The sequence below is a fragment of the Sorex araneus genome, chromosome 6 (genome assembly GCF_027595985.1).
Source record: "Sorex araneus isolate mSorAra2 chromosome 6, mSorAra2.pri, whole genome shotgun sequence".
In the NCBI taxonomy this organism is placed as follows: Eukaryota; Metazoa; Chordata; class Mammalia; order Eulipotyphla; family Soricidae; genus Sorex; species Sorex araneus.
Window position 1 is genome coordinate 87,456,386 of NC_073307.1, and position 12,650 is coordinate 87,469,035.

At 47.4% G+C, this 12,650-nt stretch overlaps 1 protein-coding gene across 1 annotated transcript in view; it reads right to left on the reverse strand.

Moving 5' to 3' along the window:
* Nucleotides 1-12,650, reverse strand: part of ANO2 (anoctamin 2) — a 373,823-nt gene that overhangs the window by 174,629 nt on the left and 186,544 nt on the right. The window contains exon 11 of the mRNA XM_055142616.1: nucleotides 7,231-7,391. Within this exon, the coding sequence (XP_054998591.1) occupies nucleotides 7,231-7,391 (161 nt within the window). The remainder of the gene's footprint in view (nucleotides 1-7,230; nucleotides 7,392-12,650) is intronic.

Here is a 12,650-nt window from a genome sequence, read left to right on the forward strand (position 1 = left end):
CACAATCTGGAAAGCCAAAAGGTACATTTAAAGACACACACACACACACACACACACACACACACACACACAATATGTATATATAGCACAGTGGGCAGGGCGTTTGCCTTGCACGTGGCCAACCTGGGTTCGATTCCTCCATCCCTCTCAGAGAGCCTGGCAAGTTACCGAAAGTATCCTGCCCACACTGCAGAGCCTGGCAAGCTCCCCGTGGCATATTCGATATGCCAAAAACAGTAATTACAAGTCTCACAATGGGGACGTTACTGGTGCCCACTCTAGCAAATCGATGAACAATGGGACGACAGTGCAACAGTGATATGTGTATATATATATATACACATATATATACATATATAGACATGTACATACACATATACACACCTTTGCCCAGCTCTAAGTCATTGGGAAGAGGGAAATGAAGACCTTATGAAATAAAGGAATGGAAGATAGATGGATGGAGGAAATGAGAATGGACGGATCTAGAGAGTGAGTCTCAATCTCTGGCACTGCATAAGGTGATCCTCTGACCACTTCCAGGGATCACTCACAAGCACAGAGTCAAGAATAGCCCCCGAGCACTGCCAGGTATGGCCCAAACTTTCCACTCCCACAACAACAGAAAAGAATAGAAGGGTCTTCGCTGGGGATGGGAGATGCGGGCTGAAAGTAGACTATAGATCAGACACAATGGCCACTCAATACCTCTATTGCAAACCACAACACCCAAAAAGGAGAGAGAGAGCAAAAGGGAATGCCCTGCCACAGAGGCGGGGGGGGGGGTGCTGGGGATAGGATGGGCATGTGGGAGGGATACTGGGATCATCAGTGGTGGAGAATGGGCACTGGTGGAGGGATGGGTACTTGAGCATTGTATGACTGAAACACAAGCACGAAAAGTTGTACGTTTGTAACTGTACCTCACGCTGATTCACTATTTTAAAAAAAGTTATCATCATCATCATCATCATCATCATCATCATCATCATCATCATCCCGTTGATCATCGATTTTCTCAAGCGGTCTCAGTAACATCTCCATTTGTCCCAGCCCTGAGATTTTAGAAGCCTCTCTTTACTCGTCCATCCCAACGGTGCTGCATTGGAGGCTCTTTCAGGGTCAGGGAATTGAGACCCATTATTGTTACTGGTTTTGGCATATGAATATGCCACAGGAAGCTTGCCAGGCTCTCCCATGCAGGCAGGAAACTCTCGGTAGCATGCCAGGTTCTCCAAGAGGGAGAAGTAGGCTATAAGATGTTGTGCAGCCTCGAAACAAACGTGCGCTTCCGGGAGCTTGGTTGGGTTTTGTTAATCATAGTAACAGAATTTGCAATGTACTGATTCACATTTTAAAAAGTTTTAAAATGCCTTTTTAAGAAATATCAAGATAGGGCTGGAGCGATAGCACAGCCGGTAGGGCATTTGCCTTGCATGCAGTCGACCCAGGTTTGATTCCCAGCATTCCATATGGTCCCCCGAGCACTACCAGGAGTAATTCCTGAGTGTAGAGCCAGGAGTAACCCCTGTGCCCCTTTGCATTGCCAGGTGTGACCCAAAGAGGAAAATTAAATAAATAAATAAATAAAAAATAAAATGTTAAAAGATTTCCAGGTTTTAAAAAAAAAGAATAGAAGGTCTTTAGTCTTTTGGAAGCAACCTCATCTTGCCTTGTAGACCATTTTTCTTTCGACACTTTCTCGCACTCTCACTATTTTCTCTTCTTCCCGCCTTTCTGCTCATCTCATTCTAGGGCTACCTAACAGATTCCTCATAGTTCTACTTGACTCCAGAGTTGACCATTCTGTTCACTGCTAACAATAGACTAAAGTCCGGAAGTGCCAGCCATCCTTCCATTGGTTTGGCAAACATTTTGGCTTTTCCTCTCCAACCATAGCCTGGGAAGGGCCATTCCCACAAAGACCTATGTCTTCTACTGTAGCCAGGGCTCGTGACACTAGGGTTGAACACCAGAGTCAGGGTCTGCCGGTGAAGCGGTTGCATTCTCCCTCTTCCACACTGAAAGCAAGAAACGCAAAGGAGCAGCGATGGGACAAGGCATTCGGCAAGTGAGAGTTCCCTTCTCTAAGAGGAGAAGGAGCTGTGCTTTCTGATGGCAATTCCAGCTCCGGTTCCCCAGAGAATCGACTATCTCTCATTTCCTGTATCCGCCAGCTTGTTTCTTGACTTCTTATAATAAATCTCTCGTTATTTGAGCAAGAGGGAACGGATTTCTAATCCTGCAGGGATAAAAAGCTAAAGCACCTGCCATGTCCCAAACACTGTCCTAGGCATTGTGGGGGAGATGGGGCCCATCAAATGGGGATTTTCCTTCTCCTGCTGTTCAGACAAACAGATGATAAATAATGACTACGATGCGAACCATCCAGTGAGAAGAGCCGACAGAATGGCAAGATGAAAAGCTGGGGGTCAGCCCAAGGCAGTGCCGGCTGCCAGAATGAGAGGAACTGGGTGGGGGGGAGGGCTATGCTGAATTTCCAGCACTCGGAGAGCCCGGCAAGCTACCAAGAGTATCCCGCCCGCATGGCAGAGCCTGGCAAGCTAACTGTGGCGTATTCGGTATGCCAAAAACAGTAACAAAAGTCTCAGAATGGAGACGTTACTGGTGCCCACTCCAGCTAACTGATGAGCAACGGGAGGATAGTGACAGTGACAGGATCTGGGCAGGGCAGAAGGGGCTGTGGCAAGGCAGGATTGCCCAAAATGCAGTGACTCTTTAGGGTCTTGGTTCTCTCTGGATACTGGACTTTGCATCTCTGACTCAGTCCATCCGTCTACAGCTCTTTCCCCAACAGGCACTGCAAATCTCACACCTGCACTGGGGTCCAGACTACCTCCTCACTGTCCTCCTCATCCCTAACTGCCACTCTGGGCTCCCTTCCTTCCTGACATTACTGTGATTATTATTCACGCTCCCTCCCTCTCCTTCTCTCTCTCTCTCCCTCCCTCCCTCCCTCTCTCCTTTCTCTCTCCTCTCCTCTCTCTCTCTCTCCCTCTCCCTCTCCTTTATTCCTTCTATCTTCTATATCCTGTGGTTTGTAATACTATATTGAAGGGTTATCACTTCCGTCCATCACCCTGGACTCTTGTTCCCTAAAACCAGGCACATGGGTGCCTTCTCCTGGGAACTTCTGCTCGTGGGGCCTGGGGCCCTAGGAATGGAACCGCTGGGACAAGTCCTTGAGACCACCCCTACCTCCTCTGCCCCACTAGCGGGAGACTTTGGTGTAGAAAAGGGCAGCTCACTCTTTCTGAGCTCCTAGCTGCCGGGGTCTCTTTCAGGAACAGCACAGATCTGAGCCTAACAAAGCCCTCGGACAGGGTGAATGTGCAGTAACTTAAAATTGCTGGGGTTTTTCCCCCAATTTTTTTAATCGATTCGATTCACTAAAATGTCCACAGCTACAATGTTGTTCATGATTGGGTTTCTGTCATACAATGTTCCAACACCAGTTCCTTCACCAGTGTACATTTCCCCGTCACTAATCCCCCCACTTTCCCTCTTGCCATCACTTCAGCCTGCCTCTATAGAAGACACTTTTCTTCTCTCTCTCCCTCTCCCCTCCCTCTCTCTCCCTCTTGCTCTCCCCCTCTCTCCCGCCCTCCCTCCCTCTCTCTCTTCTCTCTCTCCCACCCTCCCTCCTGTTTCTTCTATCTCCCTCCCTCTCCTTCTCTCTCTCCCTCCCTCCCTCCCTCTCTCTCCCCTCCCTCTCTCTCCCTCTCCCCTCCCTCTCCTCTCTCTCTCTCTCCCTCTTGCTGTCCCCCTCTCCCCCGCCCTCCCTCCCTCTCTCTCTTTTCTCTCTTCCTCCCTCCCCCTCTCTCTTCTATCTCTCTCCCTCCCTCCCTCTCCTTCTCTCTCCATCCCTTCCTCTCCTTCTCTCTCCCTCCCTCCCTTTCTCTCTCTTTTCTCTCTCTCTCCTTCTCTCCCTCTCCCTCTCCTTTATTCCTTCTATCTTCTATGCCCTGTGGTATGCAATACTACACTGAAGGGTTATCACTTCCTTCCATCACTCTGGATGAGCTACAATTGTTTTCACTCAGGGCCACATTAGGTATGGCTCAAAGACTCAGGTTCATGCTCCAGACCACATGTACCCGGGTTAAGAGCACTGACCCACTGACCGGTGGGCACAAAGCCAAGGTCCCTTGACTAGTGTGAGATTCGTAGCTGGGATGGTGACACACACTTCGTGGGTCCAGAGCCCTTGATCCTTGATCTCCCACTTTAGAAAGCCTCATTCTCTCTCCAAGTTCCTTGGAGTTTACAACCAGAGCCACGGAAAGGCCAAAGCCGAGCATTATGCCAAGCCCAGGACCCCCTCAGCCTAGCACCTTCCTTGCACGCACTGTCTTGGCTTCCGCCAAACCTTGTGCCACCAACAGCCAGAGTCCCTCCCTGAGGAGAACAACTTCACCACCACCTTCTTCCTGGCACGCCTAGGCCTTGGCACAGGCCCACCCTCCACAGCACCCCTGATCATAATAATCACAGTAATGAGAGGCATTACTATTATTTTTAATTGTAATTTGTAGGCAATCATGCCCAGAGGCTCTTGGCTGCTGGAACCCAATGCATAATCATATAAAATACAGCAAGGCCATTAAAAAAAGAAAAAGCAACTAAACCCGGCCTAGTGCCAGGAAGTTAAGTGCTGGCACAAGTCTACCCTCTTTGCTTTGCCTGAACTACTGCTGCTTCGGGGGCGGGGGGAGGGGAGTTGGGGGGGCAAGAAGGTTCTAGAGAAGCGCAGAAAGGATGGTAGGAAGGGATCTGTTGATTGCACCTAGTGGGGAAAGAAGAGGCTGCTGTCAGGGCTTGACAGTGGGAAAGTACAATTGGAAACTGAGTTTATCTCCAACCAAGAATCACGGACGGCTGGGCAGTTTCCTGTCGGAGGAGAAAGCCTAGACAGGGAGCTGCACCTACTCCTTCGCGGGGACCTCTGCGAGACACATGAACGGGCAAGAGGGTTGCAAGGCAACAAAGACATAAATGCAGGTTTCGGGCTCCAAGTCTATGCCTGGGGATTGCGGGGTAATTGCAACTAGTTCCTACTGGAAGAGCTGAGTACTTAGCCGACTCAGGCAAAAAAAATAAAAATAAAAAAAGCATTGTGTTCCGTGTCATTTCCCTTTCTGTAAGCAATCCAGACTTCTTGGGGTGCAAGTGCCACTCCCCAGCCCATATCTCAGGTAATTCCTCTTGTGGGTTGACCCCCACTCAAGGGACTCGAGGGAGTCACCTTTCCCCTAGAGAAGAGAGAAGAGAGTGTCCCCCCCCCCAACCCTAGACATTTTCTTTTCTTTTTTTTTTTTTTTTTTTGCTTTTTGGGTCACACCCGGCAGTGCTCAGGGGTTAATCCTGGCTCATGCACTCAGGAATTACTCCTGTCGGTGCTCCGGGGACCCTATGGGATGCTGGGAATCGAACCCGGGTCGGCCACGTGCAAGGCAAACGCCCTTCCCGCTGTGCTATCGCTCCAGCCCCGCACCCTGGACATTTTCTTTGGTGGTCTGAAAATACAGACGTGTTCCCAATGTTTGGGTTTCTATCCACCCCAGAAATCTCCCTGCAGGGAACAGGGAAGATCAAGTTCAACCCTCCCGCCACAGAGCAGCAAAGCTCTCCTCTCTTCAGGGACATGACTCACGGCCCTGTCCTGGCATGTCCTCCAGGCCCCACGGAATCAGTGATAAATCAGGCAGCATCCCCAGCGGGTTGGGGACCTGCTGGCCTGGAAGCCGACGGGAAAGCCTGGAGGCCCGCACAGCCACCGGTGATGAGTAAAGGCAGATGGCTACTCCGGCGGGGCCTCGACATGTTGGCTTGGTCCCTTCTTGAATCCACACGGGTGTGTCTTGGAAGTGTTCCGTTACCAGAGGGTTGTTATTCCAGGTTATTCCAGTTGTGGTAATAGACACGTGTGTGTGTGTGTGTGTGTGTGTGTGTGTGTGTGTGTGTGTGTTATGGGGTAGATCCGACAGTTATGTCCCAGAAGAAAAGCTGATGGCCCAAGTACTGTGAAGGGAAGAGGAGGAGGAGAAAAACAAGGGAACGCGGTGTTCTTTCCTTCAGAAACCCCTTTGGTGGAGTGAGTGAAAACGCAATGCTAATGTTCAACGAAATCTTTACAACAGTCCACAACCACAGAGTTCTGGAAAAAGCGTTGTACCCCGTGGGATCCAGAGACCACGTGTGGGACTACCTCCCTCACCAGGTCACTCAGTTATCACTCCGTCACCCACCACCGCAAGTGTCACCCTGTCCAATATTTACAATAGTATGTGATCTAATGAGTGAGAAGGGCCTGATGGGTGGGTAATAAGTTTCTGAACACAAACCAGTACCGGGGGTGACTGAGTCTTACGTGAGACACTCGGGGTTCACACCTTCTACCATCTATTAGAAATAAAACTAAGCCATGGAGGGTATCCCTAGCTTTGTTCACACCTAGAAGAGAAATTGGTTGTCCCTAATACACTTCTTTTTTAAAAAAATTTTTATTAGTGAATCACCGTGGGGTACAGTTACAATCTTACGAACTTTCATGTTTGTATTTGGTTTACATCCCTCCACCAGGGCCCATTCTCCTCCACCAATGTTCCCAGTATTCCTCCCACCACCCCCACCCCAACCCCCACCACCCCACCCTGCCTATGCGACAGGGCATTCACTTTTGTTCTCTCTCCTGTTGGATGTTGTAGTTTGCAATAGAGGTATTGAGTGGCCATTATGTTAAGTCTATAGTCTTTTGGTATGTAGCTTTCAACCCGAGTGGGTCCTCCCAACATTCTCTACTAGGTGTTCCCTTCTCTGTCTCTGCTGCCTTTTCCCCCTGTATGTGAGGCCAGTTTCCAAGCTGTGGGGCAGACCTCCTGGTTCTTATCTCTACTACTCTTGTGTGTTAGTCTCCCATTCTGCTACTTTATATTCTATATATGAGTGTGATCTTTCTATGTCTGTCTCTCTCTTTCTGACTCATTTCACTCAACATGATACTTTCCATGTTGATCCACTTATAGACAAATTTCATGACTTCATCTTTTCTAACAGCTGCATAGTATTCCATTGTGTAGCCTAATACTCTTCTTGAGAGCTAAGGACTAAACGCAAGAAGAGAAAGTGGGCCCAAATATGTGGTCTTAGAGCTGAGTCACTCTACCCTCTCCAGGAGAAACTCCATTCCCTAGCAGTGATCCCAAGACTTACCCCACAGAGCCATGAAGATGGAGAAGAAGACAGTGGCAGGATTGTCAAATAGGTGGCTGGCCCGCGCTGTCCCACAGGCAGAGCTGAGGTTCCAGTAATCACAAGACTTGTCACACAGAGGACACATGGTGAAGGCATTCTGCTGGTCACACATCTCCTTGCTGCAGGGAGCCATTGCACCAGGTGGAGTTCAAGGAGGAAAACAAGGAAGAAAATAAGAAAACTAGTTGTTCTGTCCTTCGGAAAACCCTTTGGTGGGGTGACTGAAAATGCAACACTAGGAACCCACCCAAACAAAATAACCCCCGAGACACTCCCCACTAGTTTCATGGCTGAGCTTGTGGGTGCCATCAAGGGAGAAGCCTGGGAGAAGGTGAGTTTGGCCTCTTCCCCCTCGACAGTGTTTTTTTTTCTTATATTTTGTCCTGCCAATGAGGGGGCTACCTTCCGAGCCATGGAACTTCCTGTCACTAGAAATGTCTGGACAGGAAGTTGGTGGTGCTCTGTCGGAGATGTTATTCACTGAGCAATGACTCAAGTTCCTTCCGAATGCACTGAGTCCATGAGGCTGCAGGAAGCCACAGTCACTGAGAACAATGAAGCACCAGTCTTCTTTATTTTGTTAAATTGAATCACCATGAGATACAGTTACAATGCTTTCATGTTTGAGTTTCCGTCATACAATGATCAAACACCCATCCCTCCACCAGTGCACATTCTCCACCACCAATGGCCCCAGTATACCCCTCTTTTCAACCCTTACCCTGCCTCTATGGCAGACAATTTTCCTCATACTCTCTCTCTCTACTTTTGGGCATTATGATTTGCAATACAGATACTGAGAGGTTATCACGTTTGGTCTTTTGTCTGCTTTCAGCACACATCTCCTGTCCTGAACAATTCCTCCAACCATCGTTGTCTTAGTGATCCTTTTTCTATTCCAACTGCCTTCTCCCCCAGCTCATAAGACAGGATTCCAACTATGGGGCAATCTTCCTGGCCCTTGTGTCTACTGTCCTTGGGAGTCCGTCTCATATTATGCTACTTTATATTCCACAAATGAGTGCAGTCCTTCTATGTCTGTCCCTCTCTTTCTGACTCATTTCACTTAGCATGATATTCTCCATGATCATCCAATTATAAGCAAACTTCATGACTTCATCTCTCCTAACAGCTGCATAGTATTCCATTGTGTAGATGTACCAAAGTTTCTTTAACCAGTCGTCTGTTCTCGGGCACTCGGGTTCTTTCCAGATTCTGGCTATTGTGAACAGTGCTGCAATGAACATACAGGAAGCACCAGTCTTAAGACAGGGTCCACCATCAACTCTATAAGCACGGACTATGTTCTAAACCCTACTGGCTATCTCACCAATGTGTCTCCCGATTACAAGGAGAAAAGGACAGGAGCCTGTGGAGGAACAATGTTAGCTCTCACTTTTAGTAGAAGCCACGTGCAGAACAGAGACAGAGCAAGGCCCGAGCCCTGTTGCTAGGTACAACAGCTACATGGCCACTTGCAGGATGGGGCTTAGGTAAATCATTCAAGTAAGAACGATCATAACCGTGAAATAGAATCAGAGAGAACAAAAGAGTGAAGCAGATTCATCCAAAGTCTAGATTCTGTGGCACGTAGAGAGAAAAGCCAGGGTCAAATAACTGCCACCTATGCTCTAGCTTAGTCTCAGTGCATCTGTAGGCTTCTGAATTAATTTGAAAACCCACCGGATTAGCTGGGTCAAAAAAAGAGCAAGCTTATATGAATAGCTTCGAATAAGAACCAAGGTGCTATTGAACTCATGGGCTTTCCCAATATTTCACCAACTTATACTGGTAGGAAAATAGGTGAACTCATCACTCCGGTGTGCAATGTGACCCCTGGGAATGTGTAGCCAGTTAAACCGATGGTTTGGAAGAAAAGGGTGGCAGACACCAGACTTCATGAACATGAAGCCATCGGCTGTGTTCACTTAAGCAGCTGGAGACACACAAGGTGACGTAGAGGCAGGGAACCCACAGCTGTGCTCTCTCCCGAAAGAGGCAGCAGAGGGCGCTGGAGAGCACAGCTAACAAAGCCGGAAGTCACTCAAAGTTGGTATCCTGGGTGCTAAAGCAAGTGTTTATTGAAACCCCAGAGATCGAAGGGATGCCTGGGCGGACTTTCCCTGTATGAAGTAGTTGAAGGAGTTTACTGAGGGCTGTGACTGTCTGTCAGGTTTCAGCTTCCCGGTCTTTGTTTTAATGAACTATGAAGCCCAGGGCAAGAAAAGGCCTTCTGTGCAAGAAAAAGAAGACTTTAGTTCTCTGAAAACAAATCCTTATTCCTCCACTGCCCACTGCTGAGCTTCCTTTGCAAGGATCAATAGCAGTGATAGTGATTTATAACATGGGCAACATGTAGTGTTGGGCACTTTAAGCTGTAATCTCTTTATGGTAAGTTCAGCTGTGCTAGTTTCGCCTGGGTGCATTCTTACTGGTAACTGGAGAGCACAATTTATTTGCAGTCCATTGGGTCAACACACTTGCTCAAGGTTGCAAACTGGCCACTATCAGACAGAAGGTGACACTCAGATACAGCAGAAGCACACGGCACCACAGCCAAAGTGCAGCGGGGAGGAGGGCACTTAGCCTTGCACATGGCCGACCCAAGTTCAATCCCCAGCACCAGACGTGGTCCCCAGAGTTCTGCCATGAGCGATCCCTGAGTGCAGAGTCAGGAGTCAAGTCCTGAGCCCTGCTGGTGTGGCACCAAAATGAACAAAGAAAGCAGATGCACAGAGGAAAACATTGGTCTATATCCTTTCTGGCACAGAGTGATGCTTTTAAGCTGTGCTGAAAAACACCTCAGTGCTCAGGACTGTCCTTCAACAACAGGTGCTAGGGACATGATGTTATTATTGGTTCTTTTTCTAACAGGTAGATGATAAATTCACTGTATGTGTAGACAATCAACCCAACTTTTATCAAACTCTGTCAGTACTCAAAGGTTAAGCAGGAAAGAAGCATTAGCAACAAACTTGGTACGAAACCCTTTGAATCCCAAGTGCTGTATATGTAAATGATTAGTTCTTAGCTCAAACAACAGTCAACCATCAATCTTTTGTACAAACTGGCATCCATTGTACCATGGATACTCCACCAAATCATTTCAATTTGAAACCAGAACATTTTCTATGTATTGGAGTGGGGAGGGGGGTGTTTTTTTTTGTTGTTGTTCTCTTTCATCAAGCTCCTTTGGGAAGATTCTGGAAATAATTCTGCCCCGAAATAACTTTAAAATGACTTTGAAATCCCCAAAAGAGGCAGCGTGTAAACAAGCTGAAAGATGAGGGACACTCATCCAGTTTGATGTCCCGTCTAGTCATCGCCCATAAATGTGAGGTGGCAGTTCTCTATTTTAAATAAAATTTTCAAAAAAAAAAAAACACAGAGAAGGTTGAGGTATGGCCTGGCAATCAGTTGTCCCGTGACCCCAGAGTCAATGTTTTCTATTGCTCACAGTTAGGTGATATGGGGGCAGTGTGGGCACACAGGGAGGAGGTGTGATGACACAACTATTCGAGAAATGCAGACAGAACATCTGCTGTTCAAGTCTCCGACCTAGGGTAGCCAATTTCTTTTTCAATATGGTTCATATTTTTTTCAAATACTACAGTCTCCCCTACCCTTGTAAGTAAATGCCTAACAAATGGGACCAATCTCCGGCGCGCAGAGGAGAATTCTATGGCTGTATAATACACATATGGAATTATGGCTTACAAGTGAGACTTGTATCTCACATATCAAAGTTATTGGTGATAAAAGGTACCACTCGAAGTTTCACATAATGTGAGCATTCTGGTTTTGATACGTCGTTGCAGTTACACAAGACTTAACCAGGGGGGGCGAGGGGGGCGGGGAAACTCATAGAGGGGGAGATGGGCTTTGTCTTTTTTTTTACAGCTTCCTGTACAGCTACACTTTAATATTTTCCAAATTAAAAGCTTTTTAAAAAAGTGATAGCTAGAGGGGGCCGGAGCCATAGCACAGCGGGGAAGGCGTTTGCCTTGCACGCGGCTGACCCGAGTTGGATTTCTGGCATCCCATAGGGTCGCCCAAGCACCGCCAGGGGTGATTCCTGAGTGCAGAGCCAGGAGGAACCCCTGAGCACCGCTGGGTGGACCCAAAAAAAGAAAAAAGTGATAACAAGAATTGAAGAGATAGTACCGGGGTTAAAGTGCTTGTTTTGCACATAGCAGATTCTGGTTTAACACCTGGCAATGCATGTGGTCCCCCAAGCTCAGAGAGCACTGCCAGGAATGATCCCTGAGCACAGGGCTAGGGATATGTCCTGAGCACCTCTGGCTATGAGTCCAAACTCCTCCTCTCCTCCCCACCTGACACACACAAAAAGATGACTAACTAGTCAGTTCTAGACTTAACATCAAAATTAAAATCTTAGAAAATAATCCCCGGGATGCTTCAAGTTCTTCATCATGCTTAGGGAGTAGCTAGAGACACAGATCCTCAAGGAGCATGTACTAGTTCAAATCCAGAACTGAGTTTGATTCCTTTGTGGATGAGGAGTGGAATTTTGTGAGTTTCCAATACACCCAGGGAACTTGGACCTTTGATAGATAAACAGCAATGATTCAAGAGTGGCTCTTAAAAAATAATCTCCAGGGCTGGAGTGATAGTACAGCAGGTAGGGCATTTGCCTTACACTCAGCCAACCTGGGTTTGATTCCCAGCATCCCATAGGGTCCCCTGAGCACCGCCAGGAGTAATTCCTGAGTGCAAAGCCAGGAGGAACCCCTGTGCATCGCCGGGTGTGACCCAAAAAGCAAAAAAAAAAAAAATCTCCATAGTATATCTGATTTGTTTCTGTGATTTCTCTCTCTCAGATTTGTCATACCATATCCTGTGTCTGTAAAAGAGACACTAACATTTCAATATTGCAAGAGCTTATTTTAAAAGTTTTGACTGACTTTAAAAACTGTTCAGGAGCTAAAGATAAACAGAAGGTAAGATGCTTCTCTTACATGCAGTGGACCTCAGTTTGATTCCTGCCACTGGTTAGTACTTTGAGCACCACCAGGACTCATTCCTGAGCTCAGAACCCAGAGTATTCTTCCTATCAGCTGTGGCCCCCAATTCCCTGGAATATCCCCCCTAAATGTTCAAATCTGATTCCATCATTCAAATACACACATGACCTCTCCCCACAAGGAAACTTACCTAACTGAAATTGAATCTCATGAAAATAATACACTTTTAGCTTGTGATGAATACAGCTACTCTTTTCAGTCATTCTACCCTACACTGTTTTATTAGAGTTTACTTAAAAGATCACTGTATCACTGTCACTGTCATCCTGTTGCTCATCGATTTGTTCGAGCGGGCACCAGTAACATCTCTCACTGTGAGACTTATTGTTACTG